This window comes from Egretta garzetta, unplaced genomic scaffold, assembly GCF_000687185.1.
Source record: "Egretta garzetta isolate BGI_Z169 unplaced genomic scaffold, ASM68718v1 scaffold447, whole genome shotgun sequence".
NCBI lineage: Eukaryota > Metazoa > Chordata > Aves > Pelecaniformes > Ardeidae > Egretta > Egretta garzetta.
The window spans coordinates 2,675,952-2,690,967 of NW_009260397.1; the positions used below are offsets into that span (position 1 = coordinate 2,675,952).

Consider the following 15,016-nt stretch of genomic DNA (forward strand, 5'->3'; position numbering starts at 1 on the left):
TCTTCATTTTTCTGTATAACCCACAGATAATTTTGGCCAGGAAGCTTAGGAAGACACAAAAGAAAAGGATGGTTTCCCCCTCCTGGGGGGAGGTCTGGTCCCACCTCAGCCCTCCATCTGCTATAACAGTGTTTCCCAAACAGTTTTGCTTTCATACACTCAGACCAATGAACTCCTGAACTCCCTCCCAGATGCCAGATGGAATGCACTTGGATGTGGCAGCTATGAAGCACATACCCTCTTCTCCTTCTGTCTCCCAGCAAACTCCACTTGCTTCTTCCCCCTATACGGGGAGGCTTCTATTCCGTCCTACACAGAAATGCTGCCCATCTCACCCACACCCCGAAAGTCCCCAGATGTTATGTCTGAATTCAGTGATTATTATAATTTATGGAGCTTGGCTTAATGTATCTTAAAACACATGTATTTTAACTAGAAACTCCCCAGGGACCTTGTTCAGAACTAATTGCTTGCTGTTTGTGCAATACTTCAAATATGTAAAATGCTCTGTGAGGGCTCGGAATTACACAGCTCTGCTCTGGTTTGGTCTTAAAGATGGGTAGGGGTGTCTAGCTGAAGTGTAAGCCTGGGAATCAGGATGTTATCGACCCTCATTCTGGCTCTGCAGAGACGGTATAATTTTAGGCGAGTTAACTAAACTGGCCTACAGCTTGAATTTCCTGTAGGGGAAGGATAATGATTTTATTTTTAATTGGGCTAAAAATGCATGTTGAAGGGCTGAATACAGAAATGGTTGGAAATTACAAATGAAATTTATTATCATAACTGTTATTATTAGTATGTCATTGAGAGTGAATTTAGCTCAGATCATGTTTTCCCCTGTATTGGGGGAGGGGGGGAGATAAAGGAATTTCTAAAATAGCTCTGAAAAAGTCTTTTTTCCTCATAATTTTGAGCATTTTCCATCTGCTGTGAGCACATTCCCGGTTTATTTCCTAAATATCTTTTCCTTCTGTTTCTATTTTAAAGTTCCTTTTGCCAAGATTTTGCTTCCCAATTACTGCTGCTGGGGGTGTACTGCAAGCAAGCATTTACCTTTCAGATTTTGCAGTTAATTGACTGGGAGGCAGTGGAAGTCCCTGCACCACTTCCGCTAAGCGCTTGGCTGTTTAAATCCCTCTTGCAGCCCTTAAGTTACTTTCCAGCCCCGATGATTACTTGTACCTTCTCCTTTCCTTCTATTGTAATAACAGAGGGAAGAGGTTTAGAGCTATGGAATTCATGGGGTCGCATACATTTAAGGCTGGGATTGCATTTTAAAATAGTTTCTGGGTGTTCCAAGTTGGCAGGCTGGGGAGGCTTCTGCTTGCCTGCTCCATTCAGTCTATCATGTTTCCATCTCAATATTCCATAGTAAATGGAGGACACACTGTTTAGGGGAAAAAAAACCCACTGCCAGGGATACCAAATGTATTCCGCAGTCTAAATTGAAAGCAGCATCCTCTATTCTGCATTTATAGCTGGAGAAGAGGGCTAAATTCACTCATGAAGCAGTTTTTTCATTGATGCCCTGTTCTGAATAGCTTTGACACTTCCCTCCTGCCCCCAGCTACCTGCTCTTGAGGTCTTATGGGCATCAGTGTCACGAAAGGTGGTGCTTGAGGATGTTGTGTTCCTGTTGGACCTTCTCCACCCCTAAAGAAGAGAGCATCATGTATAAATGGTGATCGCCTCATTTGTGATACAGGCTGTGGTTACAGGCTGTAACATGGGGGCCCTGTTGCAGGCTAACTTCTGCTGAGCTCATTCAGTATTCCTCTGTCTCACATCTCTGCTAACTGCGTTATCAAAATGCCACATAAGTTGTAATGTTTTAAAGGTGGGCAAGTGCTTTTTAGCAGGACAGTTTTCTGTCTGAAAATTCTGCTTTTCAGAAGGCAAGTATTGCATAGAAATGAAATTATAGTTTTGCCAAATTTCTAATTGGTTCTTGTGTTTTGTTCCTTTTTTCCTTTTTTTTTTTTTTTTTTTTTCCCCATTTCAATTCTCTTTATAAAAAAGGAATTAATCCATCCTAGTGGTAACAGTTACTTCTTGGGTCATGCTTTTGTGAAATACTTCAGTAAATTGTTTCCATGTTTTCAAGCCCAGAGATGGCAGTATTTTTGTCAGCTGGTAAATTCAAAGGACATCAGATTTTTTCAGGCAATTCTGTTTATCCTCACAGCTCCCTTGGAGTCGGGAGAGCAGCGCTTCCCAGTATTTTATATGTGGGGAAACGAGGTATAAGAAAACTAAATGATCCACCCAAGCTTATAATTGAAGCCTGGCACAGAGCAGGGCAACAAACCCAGCGCCTGGGCTCTCACACTAGCCGTTCGCCATCCTTTCTCCAGTTAATGGCAGGGCTGGGAGGGATTTTTTATTCTTTTGCAAAGCCTCAGTCCCCAACACTTATAATAATTTTTGTGCCTGTGGAGTTTGGGGGCAGATTTAAAGATATGAATCACTTATCTGAAGAATAGTAGACTCAAACCTCCCATATGTAGGCTGGTTTAATTTGAATTTCTTGACTTTTCCTAAGTGAGAAGCTGAATTCAGTTTCTTTCTTCTTTCAACCTTCCTGGCTCTACTGATATCCAAAAATGCAAAATGACATCTTGTTTCAGCCCACCAGAGCAGATGCATTGCAGGGGATTAGACTGGAAATTTTCCTAAAATGCAGCATTCTGAGACTTTTTTGGAAAATGTAGATGGGAAGCAGAGTATGTGATGTTCACTTGATGCTAACCCAGCAAGACAGTAGATACGCAGCAAGCAAAAGCTGTGGGTGCAGTCAAGAAGACAGCATTGCCAAAAACCAGAAGGCCTCCTGTTAAGGGATAGTGCCCTGAAGGAGAAGCCAAGTGGTGAGTCTACAGGACAGGCATCGGGAGAGGTTCATCTGCTGTCCAGTTGGGCAAAAAGCATCTCGTAGCTGCATTCAGACACAAGAGAAGAAACAGCAAAGCTCCCTGGCTGAGGGAGGCAGACACAGCTGAGTGGTTGGCCCAAGAGGGATGCCCGTGTTTTGGGGTGCAGCTTGTCTGGAGAGGTTGGAACAGCTGGGCGTGGAGGTGGATGTGGATATTTGAGGTTCTTGCACCCTTACCTCCACGCTGTGTGGGGACCACTGATGGAGGTAAAGAGGAGGAGCGGCTCCCACTTCCATGAAGAAGGGAGTGGCACAGGGGTCCTGCGTGGTTAAAGCCTGCTCAGGCATGGCAGGGAATTGTGCCATGTTGCTTTTCATCCCCGTTGGGGTAAACAGACGTGCTAGATTCGGATCAGAGTAGAAGAAAGTAAATGCTGCGGAGTGAAGATCTTTGTAGTGTATAAGCTGTGTAGGAGGACATAACAAGCTTCTGACAGATGGAAAAAGGCTGTGATGAATCCTGAAATCATGGGCAAAATCCAGCTGTCCTGCCCCCCCTTCTCCCAGAATCTCCTGCCCTTCAATTAACCTTTCATTAACCAGGGCTTTGACTTGAGTGGAAAGTCAGGTTAGAGGTTCCCAGACATGTTGTCTAGAAAAAAACATAAGAAATTGAGGGGGTGGTGGGGAGGCAGATTTGTTAAGAAATATAATTTTGGCTGGGAAAGAGAAAATTTTAAAAGCGGTGTGTTTTTGTTTTGGTTTTTTTTTGTCAGGCTATAATGATTTTTTCCCAAGAGCGGGTAAAAAACTAATGGAAAAAATCACTGAATCCATTGCTGAAGGCCTAATTCTCTCTCTCATATAAATTACCAGTCAGTCTGAAATGAAGCCATATAGGTGTCTTGCAGGAATGATTTGGTCCAGTGTAATTACTACAGAATAAATGAATGTTCCCCTGAAAAAAGAAGAGATGATAGGAAAGGGGCACATAGCTTTGAGGCATGTTGTTTGGAGACAGGAATGTCTATGCAGAAATGTGAAGGAGACAATTATAAGAATACCAAGTAAAATTCTCTCCTTACAGGAAACATTTTTCATCAAATTGGTTATGCCAGGCATGAATTTGGCCCATCAAGTCAGCAAAGCCTTATGGGCAAAATAAGGATATCATAAAAGCAGGATGAATTAATTCCTTCTCAGAGGAAAAGACCACCCATTGAGTCTTGACATTACTTTGATCCAAACCCATGAACTCAGCTAGAACTTAAAGGAAATTGTTAATAGTGTAACATGAGCACCAACTGGCCACGAGGCATCGGGGCAAATCCATCACAATTCACTGTTAAGTAATGCTTCAAGTCCCAGCAGTGCTGTTTCATTCCACCATACAACTAAGAGGTCCCTCTTGGCTTTGCTTTTAATTAATTAAGTCACAGTAGTGGCGAATGTGGTGCTACAGCAGTTGCTTTCTGCCTAATTGTTCTCCAGGCATATTTGCAGCACTCCTGTCAAAATCCCAGGCTTGTTTCAGGAGTCAAGCTGCACAAATGAAATCCCTGCTATTAAAAGCAGTTTGTTTCCTATTCCTTGGCAGTCTGTTCCTAACACTGAGCCCCACTAGAGCATGGAATTTTTTTTTTTTCAAGCAAATTTTTTTTTGCTTTCAGACTCTAGCCATGCTTAGGAAATCAAGGGTTTTCCATGTCAGGATCATAATATTTTCAGCAGCAAGAGTTTGATGTGCCTGGTTTGATAGATCCCAGTACAATGGCATAATTATTTTCATCCCTCAGTCCCGGATCTGGGATAACTTATTCCTTCTCTCTCCTTCCTGCGTTACGGTCTTTGAGCAGTGAAACACATTTTTTTTTTTTTTTTTCCATGGATATCACTCTAATATTAAAAGGCACCTTGCTCCCAAAGGTTTGCGAGCAGGAGGATGTATTTTATATCACGGTGCTCTGATTCTCCATCTTAAACTGCAGGACAGACACAACAAATTAAATCAACTTATGCTTAGTCACATCTGTTTCATTTGTATCAAACTGGTGCCACTGAAGCAGAAAGCATTCTTATTCTCTCCACATTGTTCAAGCTGAAAATTAACTGGCTTTGCACATAATGAAACTCATACTTCATCTCTTTAAAATGATTGGACCTGTTTTATATTTTTAAAGCTGAATGACTTACAGTTGCAATGTATCAGTCTATTATTAATGGAAGAGGGAATATTTCCTCTTTCATCTTCCTTGTTTACCTCTCTGGATTTATTTGCAGGAGATCTGTAAATAAAGCAACCCCTGTTGTTCCCCAACAGAATTAGGACAGCCCCAGGTGTGAAGATCACGGACATCAGAGTCAGTGATGCAGACCAGTGGGGTGTTCAAGAGGAGACGGACAGCGCAAGGACCACTGCCACGATCACATGTGTGCACAACGACCCAAACGCAGAGAACAGGTAAGCTGCCAAGTGCTTTTGTGCATTAACCCTTGCTAAAATGCTGAGAGGGACATACTGTAGCTTCTTCAATGAGTCATATTGCTCTTTTAATACCAGCACTTTTTCCTCCTCAGCCTCCTTGGAAAAGCTATAGGTGATCTGATAAGAGCTTTTTTCCTTTTGTTTCACTTCTGAGCTTTGGAAGTAAGTGATCTAATGAAACTGGAGGCAGCCAACTAGTCCTGGCTCGCATTTGCTTTTCATGCACCTTCAGGGCAGTGGGAGAATTCCTGTTGCCAAAGAGCCAACAGGAAGAAATGGATTAAAATAGAGAAATATGAAGAATAATTGAGAGCGATATAGGACAGTGCTGTCTTCTTTATTTGAAAAGCTATGAAAGTAATAGCTATTAAGTATTATTCATTATTGCTGCAAAACACCTATGAGTGTCTATTAACTGTCTCACGAATGCTGCGTACGTTTGTTATGGTAATGCTCCTATAAGCTATATCAAAGGTAATGACAAATTTACATTGTTAGTCAGAACTACGTATTTTTATAATACAAGTAATTTCTCTCCATTATCATGCAGTTACTCTACACTTAAAGTAGACTGTGCATAAATTTAGCTTGAAATTGTATCATAATTAGGAATTCACAAAAATTTATGTCTGAATTTTTATTTGAGGAGTTTCTTGCATCCATCTTTTTCGGAAAGCTCCTGTAAGGGAGAAGAACAGTTATTAGTAATTGCTTAGACCTAGGAAGATTGTTGCCGGAGGTTTGGTTGTGCGAAGAGAGTTTCTACTCTGTTTAGTTCCTGAAACTGTATTTGAGGAACAAATGAATCCCATCTAGCTCTGGGTACCTGTGATATAAGTGTTGAGGAGAAAGCTATTTATCCATGGGTTTGCTTTTTAGCAACGGGGATAAATAGGCACTGTTTAGGTGAGAGTTCTCTTGGATGCATAAAACAGGTCTGATGAACAGCAAGAGGAAAGTGCCTGTTTCTCTCTAGTGAAGACGCAGAGTGGAGGCGACTGAGTGGGACGCAGACATTTGCATTGTAAACGCGTGAAGCCAGGGGAGGTGATTCCCCGCTCAGTGTCTCTGGTTAAGTCAAGTGCTACAGAGCTGTCTGGCATGATATGCCAGGCAAACCTGGCTGTTTCACGCACTTCCTCCCCATTTAAAAAAAAAGGGGGGAGGGGAAGGGGAGAGTCCCCTCTTGTTTCCTAAGTACATTTGTCAAAGTTGCAAGTCTGAGGACATTCAAGCCAGCTTCCGTCATTATTTTGCTGGGGTATAATGGGCTACTGTACTGATAAAGCAGAGCTCTAGCAGCTAGATTTGGCACCATACGCTTTGTCTCCAAATCCGTCGTCTTTCGGCGAGATTTCCCAGTTCCTCCAAAAGCTGTTAAAGAAGGCAGTGAGTCCCTTTGGTGGGGGGGAGAGCTCAGCCAGCAGAGATGCTGGCTCAGAGGGGAACCATCGCACCCGCTCTGGAGCTGCGTGATGACAGATGATGGCTCCAGCAGTGAAATCTCAACCCGAATTAGCTCAGATGGCTGATCTGGGTGGCTGTGCAGAATCTGCTCTCTGCTGAATGTTGCAGGTTCAGGTTTTTTGCTAAAACAGCTGTGACCTCTGTTCTGGTCAGTGCAAGGTGGAAAGCCATAAATTTGAAAGTGAAACGCTGAGGTTAAAGGCAAACTTAAGATCGTTTGGTGTCACAGAGGAATCTCTCTATTGAAATGAAAGAACTGTTTTTAAAGTTAGACAAAAAATAGAACGAACACTGAAACTTATTGCCTTGTACGTGGTTTCACTAATCCATGAAATTATACCTGTCACAGTAACTTAGTTTGTATTAAAACTGATTTTTGCTTTGTGTTGAACTGTTAAATTGCACAAAAGCAACGAATCTCAAGTTAATTAATACTTTGACCCTTTCCTTTGTGAGATTAGTTTAATATTTTTGGATTAATTAAAGTATGCAAATAGAAACTGCTTGAAAGATCGTTTCCAGATTTGCAAATATTGTAGTGCTTAGGGTAAATATTTAACTTTGATCTTTACTTTAATTTGCCTTTTTGGACATAATGGTGGCCCTCTTGTTTCTTTTGAAGGATGTTAAGTGTTTGTGGGGGGATTCTGCTGTTTCATTTAAATGAGCCCACCTGAACTTGCTTCTGTTAAGGCCAATGTGGCACAACTGTCACTAGACCCGATTCATCTGTTCCTCCTTTTAGTAATTCAAGGAGCTTCATTAAAGGCAGTTTATGTATGAGTGAGAGTGCAGGATCAATCTCTTTCATTGCAGAGCAGAAGCTATTAGTAAACAGAATCGTATCTACCTCGGGGGAGACAGGGATTTTTTTCTCTCTTGGAAGTAATTCTGGTTCTGCTGACTTGCTGGGTGTTATGCTGGTAGTAAAGAAGTGGGTAAGCCAGGGCTGAGCCTCTGAGGGTTTTCTCTGGGGAAGAGGTGGCCATTTTTGCTATGGTTTTGCAACCCCCCTTGGGCTTTGTGAGGGGGTGGAAAGCCCCGCAAGCCGGCTGGGCTGGCACAGCTCTGGGGGGTTTGGTGAAAGTGAGAAACTCCAGCAAGTTACAGCTGCATTTGCCAAAATCTCTGATTATCCTCATTGCCCTTAGCTCAGAGAGAGGTCTGTTCTCTGCTGCTTTTGCACTTCGGTTGCTCTTTCTTCCCCAGTGTGCAACTCTGATAAGAGCCACCGACAGACACTGCCTGCAAGGAGAACAGTGGCTTTGGACTGTGACATGTTCGTAATCCAGTCTGCATTCCTTTTAGCCAGCGTTATCGGCTGGAGCCTTTTCAAATTTGCTTACTTTTCTAATCTTTCTCCTTCTCCCCTCTGCAGTGATATCGCTATCATGAGTTTTTCATCTCCATTTCTCACATTTCCCTACGCAAATTGAGTGTTCATTAAAATGTTTTAAATTAAGACCTTTCCTCCTTTCATGCAGAGTGCATCATGCCTTTTCTGTGCATTACTTAAAAAAATTCCTTATCACAATGTTTCAGGCAGTTTACATTATATTCTATTAAAAATCCATTTTGTCCAAGGTTGTCACAATTCATAGATTAAAGCTTTCCAGAGTGTGTTTTGTTAGGAATACATTCATAAATTCACCTCTTTAGTAGTCCCATAAGCTTGTATTTAAAACCTCTTTTTGATAATGTAGTTGAACAAAGAACATAAAAAGAAGAGATTTATTTTAAATATACACACACAAGTATATATGCACACATCTATTCTGATTTGCATGGAGCCTTGCTTTGCCCTTATTGCTGCCATCTCAAAGGACTTTTTTGGTAGCTCATTGAGCGAGGAGATTGATTGTTGCCATCTGCATTTATTCTCCCTCATATTCTCTCCTTGGGGCGGAACTCTGTGAATCTCATTTTGGTAGGGTTAGTTGAAGCAGCAGTGTGTTTTGTTTCAAAAAAGACATAGTTTCTACTTCAAACAAATACTCCTGCATTATGCCTGCAGCTGGGACCCAGCACTTCCATTCCAGAGGGAAGGATCTTTATGGATTTCTGCACTGAGTGCAGAGTGCATCTTGCAAGGAGTAGAGGAAGTCAGGGCTGGTGGGCTTACATAAAAATTGAGTGCTTTCAGCCTCCCACGCAGAATAGCTGTGTTTGTGAAGGACCGGGATCTTACCCTGCGGCGTAGGGCTATATGTTGAATTATTGCAAAAAATGCTTTTGAAGCACAAGGCCAAAATCTGGGAGTCTACTAGACACAAATCATTCATGGCTTCCAGAAAACCAATCCTATTTTTGTAAAGACCATGCAGGCTTTTTCCACTGTGTTTGCCAAAAGATGGATTGAGCCTTGCAATTCTTCAGTTCTTTGCACCTTAGACTGCTCTGCAAGCACCTCGGGAGCGTGCCACAAATTAGGCTGCAGCAGGAGTAGGGCAAGAGGGCTTGAAAAGATGCCCTGAGAGCATGGTCCGTTTTTGGCAAGCTATGGTACCTCATAACTCAGCGCTGATATCCAGAGGAATGGGATTTCAGGCATTTTGCCAGAGTCATTCAGTGTGTTATAAGATTAGGTTATTTCAAATCATTGGTGAGCAGGAGCTGAGTTTCCATGATCTCATTTGAAAGGCCCCACAATATGATATATTTCGTGGTGCTTGGTGTCTCCCTCGTGGAAAGCTAAAGGACACAAACTTAATGTGACCTGGCCTTTGGTTCAGGAGAGACAAGATGGCACAAACACAAAACCTTAGGCCAGAGAGTTGCCACTCGGTTTTGAGAGGGAGTATACGAGGAGATTATTTGCCTTACTTGGGAGAACTGTCCTTAAATTATACTGGATTATTACCCAAGTGAGGAGAGTCTGATTCTCTGACAAACCAGTACTTTAATCAGAAAGGTTATATTTATGCTAACTGGCGAAGTTAATATTTATGCTAACTAGCAAAGTTAATGAAATTGATTTTACCTGCAGTGCTGAGTATAGTGTTACTGAGACCAAACTGGTTCTCACTTAGGGATTATTTTATCTCCATGTCTATAATACAGCTTCCATCTCTCAGGATATCCATCACTGCATAAATTAAACTTGCATGAGGGAGACTCAGACTGCAGAAGTAGGGAGGGTGAAATCTTCAGAGGGATTTTTTTCAAGTGTCCTCAGAACTATTTATTCAGTTGCCTGGAAATTTATATTTTTTTTAATTGATGCAGACCAGCTCAGCTGTCTGGCATTTGACATCATCTATCTTTAAACTTGAATAAAAAATTAAGATTCTATAATGATCATTCAATTTCTTTACTGTTTTAAGAGGTGTTCACAGAATTGAAATGATTTAAATGACTTTATAAAATTATGATTGTTGTGTGTGTATCTATATATCTTTAATTCAGGAAAAGCAGTTATTTCATGTATTTATAGGTATGCAAATAGAACTTCCTATTTTAAAAAAATTCACTCCTTTTTCTGTGCTTGGGAATACCCTTTGAACCAGAAATACCAAAAAGAAAGATGTGAAGTTGGCTGCCAGTTAAGATATGTGCATATATTTATTTAAAGTAAATATGTGTTATTGGAGCTGATGATCAACTGAGCAAAGATGTTGTATCATTTGGGTTTGTTTTTAAAGCTGTGGATATGTCTCGAAAATAAATGCTGAGATTCTCTCCTCCCCCTCCTCGCTTTGACAGACAGCTTTGAGACTCTTATCTCTTTATTGTGGGAAATACCATTTTCCCCACTACGTATTCCAGTCCCCACTTTACCGAGGGCCACAAGCAAACGTTCCACCTGGAAGCCCCCTGAGTGCTGTGAGGCTTCCAGGCTGTGCTCAGCACTGGCTCTGCCAGGTTGGAGCTCTCTCTCTCAGCTTTTTGGAGGTGTTTCTGCACTGAATTCCCCACCACTCTGCTCCAGAATGATGTGCTTGGGTCCTGTGTTGCCATCAGAAAATGGCAGTGTGGCGCAGGGGTTCCCGCTGCCTCCAAAACAGAGCCTGCTGCGGCCCTGGTTGTTTGATGAGTGGATTTACCGTGGTGACTCGGCCTTCCTGAGGGTGCAGCTTGGTTGTGTCTGGAGTGTCTCCGCTCTTGGTCGGTACAGCACAGGGCATGCTGAAGCTAGGATGAGGAGCCTGGTTGTTTCTGTAAGATAAATAAGCCTATAAAGATGGGTGGCTGTAGCCTGCTGTAGCACCCAGCAGCGTGCTGTAAACCACGCTGGGGAAGGCATCAGGACATGCAGTGAAACACACACTGATGTGTTTATTGCCAAAGGAACTTGCTTGGCCCCAGGACACTGAGCATGTAACGTGCCACCAGCAACAACAGTTGGCTGACAGAAGATCAATTGCATGTGTTGCTTTACACAAAAGAGCAGTAATGGTACAGCCAGCCAGCCTTGCTCTGCCTTATTGTAGGCCCATGCAAAGGCAGTGGGCTGGATGCCATGAAGTTCACAGAGTGCTAAAGTAAATGAGTAAGAGGAGCAGAGGGAGCAAAGAAACACAAGGAGATGTGTAAAGCAGACAGGGAAGAGGAAAAAAAGCCAGGGAGATGGGGAAAGGAAAGCTGATGGCTGTCCCCCCCTGCCAGGCTGGCCTGGTGTAGGTGAAGTCATCGGACTTCCTCAGGGCCCCTTTCTGCTAGGAAAGCCATACCTCCATGAAGCCATACTTCAGCTACTTTGAAAAGGAAGGGTTTGAATTAAAAAATAGTGGAGCTGAAGGTGTGGCAAGAAGTCATAGACTATGTGGTGCCGTGTCCTGGCTTGGGTGTTTCCCTCCTATTCTTATGCACTTGCAGCTTTCCTTAGGTCAGAGGTGTCATGGGAAAGGAAATGTGTTTTGAATGTAGAGAGCACATGGCCTATAGGTCCTGCAGGAGTTCATTCTCTTGGCCTTTGGCCAGACCCCAAGACAGCACTGTCTCTTGAGCTGTTGATGAAGAGGATTTTATCTTTAATGCACCAGTTTTAAGGTTGTGACCTCTGTTATGAGTGATGGGAGTCTGTTCCACTTTGCGTAAAGAGCGTTCCAGTGAGAAGCATCCACACACATTTTCAAACATAAATGACTCAATAGTCACAGAGAAAACCCGAGTTATAAGAATTTTAACTAACCTTCAGTCTTTACATGTATGCCTTTTTGTATAAAAGAACCCAAGCCTGCTTGGAAATGTTTTTGTAAGATAAAAGCACTGACACCTTGCAGTAGCTTAGAGAGGACATAAAAAAAGATAGATAAATTAACAGCGATGAGAAGAACAACTTATTGTAGAAAACTGTGGTTCTAGGATCAAATAGGAAAGTGTAATTTCTGGAGGGATTTTTTTTCTCTCTCTTCCCCACCTTTCATTCAAGGCCAAGAACAATGGAATTGTCTGTCCATCTCCCGTTGGGAGCCTAATAGCCTGGTAACCACATGAATTCTCTCCTGGCCAGCCAGCTCTTTTGGATGGCTGTTTCTTCCTCTTTCTTAGTTAGGCTCACTGCTGCTCTGGTAAAGACTCCAGTAGAGATGGGTCAGAGGGATTACTGACTGGTAGTCCAGATAATTGCTTCCTGGCCCCAGTTCACCAGTCCAAGAAGGTAATGACTTAGTGACTCTTATTCCATCCTTGCTGTGCTGGTATGGTACCTTTATTATGACCCAAGGATTTATTTTTGAACAAATATGCCTTTGGTAGTTGGAAAAACCTGTTGTGCAGTGCAGTGGGGAACCCCAACGAAGTAAATATGCTGTTCTCTTGAAAATCTGGAAAATGAGGAACGTTTTGTTGTTAAGAACTCAATAGTATTCACCTGTATTCAGTGGAGTAAGATGATACAATACAGAGGCATGAAAATGACTTAGAAAATTAACATTTGATGAAGATCTCTTAACTTGCCAAACTAGTAGAAAGCTTTATGTAAATCCAGAGAAATGTGCAGAAAATTCCCCCAACAATGTTTGTTTAATTGGCATATGGTGAATGGGATTTTTTTTTTATTTTCTAGAAGTTGCATCTTGCTTAGAAGGTTTGGTTATGCCTCAAAAAATATTTCTACCTCCCCTGCTAGTCTACCCTGTCTTTGTACAGGGTCGGTATGATGTTACATGAGAAGATTCAAACTTGGGCTATGTGTAGCATATCTTGGTGAGCAAGGGCCTGAGGCATTAAAGGACTCAGACTGAGGAAAAGAGAAAATTCCTTGGACGTAGAAGGACGTGTGCTGAGAAGTAGCAAGTCCCTTCTTGCATCCCATCTGCTACCTTTTTGGTAGCAATGGGAAGAAAATTATGACAAATAGCAGATTTAATATGAGAAAAGGAACATAGAGGTTTGACCACCTGGTCACGTTCATGCCCACTTTTGATCTTTGGCTCAAAAAAGCGAATTCTCATTCATTGATCAACTTGCTTGAGAGATCAGACAATTGTTCTTCAGCCACAAACACAGTGGGCAACTTTCTTCCAGAAGTCTGTTTCCTACTCTAACAGTGGTTTGACAGGCAAATTTTTAGCTTATAATTTAAGCCCTTTCAATTTTAATCTCCTTTTCCTGTATTGGCAGTTTAGGTGGCATAAGGAAAATGGAAGCCATTTCTTAATACCTGACTTTGCTTTTGTATATAATGTGGGGATAAATCAGTGGAACTCCCTGATTGTTTGGTCTCTTCCTTGATGCAGCAATGAACATGTGAAGATGTGGCTTAAACAAACTCTTCACAAGTGTGGTCCGTAGAACCTGATCCAAAGCCTATTCTGAGTGACATTTCTTTTGAAAGATTAGCCCAATCATTCCGAAATGAGTCTTGTTTTTTAATTTGACCTAATTAGCTTCATTTTGGTATATCATTCCTAGATGTGAAACTTAATATTGATGTAACAGTTGGGAAAGTTTAATTTCAGGGTAGGGTAGTCTGCATAATTAGGACTGCAAGAATATAGCAGGGAGGCTGGAAGTGAATTTCAAATGCATGCTGATGAGTGAATGACTGTTCAGATAGTTATTCATCCATTGGTGCTTGCACACTTTTTCCATATTGGATGCCAAAGGGAGCGATGACATACTCAAAAGTCAATGGGCTTCTCTGAGTCTCTACTGGTTTACTGTCTGTTATTTCCTATGCAGTACGTTTTAATGGTGATGTGGATGGTTGCACATGAGTTACCACAGGAGGTCCATGACAAAAATCTGTACAATTCTGGAAAATTTCTAAAGCTTTACACAGATATGTATACACATTCCAGCTGTGCTTAATTGATAACTTAAGAACGACTGATAAAGCCCAAGTAAGCATGGCTGCTGAACTCGTCACTCTCATAACAGATGTTCTAACTCAAGGAACAAAAGTGAATGTGTGTTGGATTTGTGGGTTTTGTTTCTATAATTTAGTTACCTTTTTGCTCCCTTGATAACTTAGACTTGAAGAAGCCTTTTCTTAGGTGTACGATGATCTGAATATCCAGGAAACACAATTCTTAGCCACAGTTCATCTTACAAATGCAGGGTCTGCACATCTTTAGGTATCTGTGTAGCACCTTTAGATATCTAACATCCCCTTACTGATGGGAGAGTTTCAATGAGCCTTATGGAGATTACAGAGGGAGGGAGAAGACATGATCAAAACCATTATGCCACAAAAGCATTACCTGTTTGTTCTATAAATATTGTACTTACTCATATAGTCCCAGTTTAAAAACCTATTCTTTTGCCAGACTTAAGTCTTGATTCAGAAGAGCACCTTTATGGAGGGTGCCACTTAAGTATGTACTTGGTTTTAAGTACCTGCCTTGGTTCTGTTGATGCCAGGTATAGTGATAAAGGAGGTACTCTGAGTCAGCAATTAGAGACAGCAACATGTGGAAAATATAAGTCTTGACAGTAAGCCGTTACATATAATGAGAAGCGTTAGCGTGTCACACCTGAAAATATTGTGGAGATCAGAAACTGAAATCTTCTGTAGTGCAGAAACATTTTTGACTATACTGGAAGTGTTGAGAAGGAAATTGTTTTTGGCAATGGTACACAGAGATTTAAGTACCATAATTGGATTGTTCTTTGATATAATAGGACTGGAAAAGATTATTGAATGAATGTGAAATTGGGGAGCTGGTAGTTGAGGTATGTTTAATTCCCACTTCTACGAATTTATGAGTTTGACTTGTAGCAGAGCCTACTGCACACATTTGAAT

At 41.7% G+C, this 15,016-nt stretch overlaps 1 protein-coding gene across 1 annotated transcript in view; it reads left to right on the forward strand.

The window, feature by feature from the left end:
• TMEM132B (transmembrane protein 132B) overlaps window positions 1-15,016 on the forward strand; it is a 244,248-nt gene that overhangs the window by 93,110 nt on the left and 136,122 nt on the right. The window contains 1 exon segment of the mRNA XM_009643172.2: window positions 5,196-5,336. Coding sequence (XP_009641467.2) covers window positions 5,196-5,336 — 141 coding nt within the window.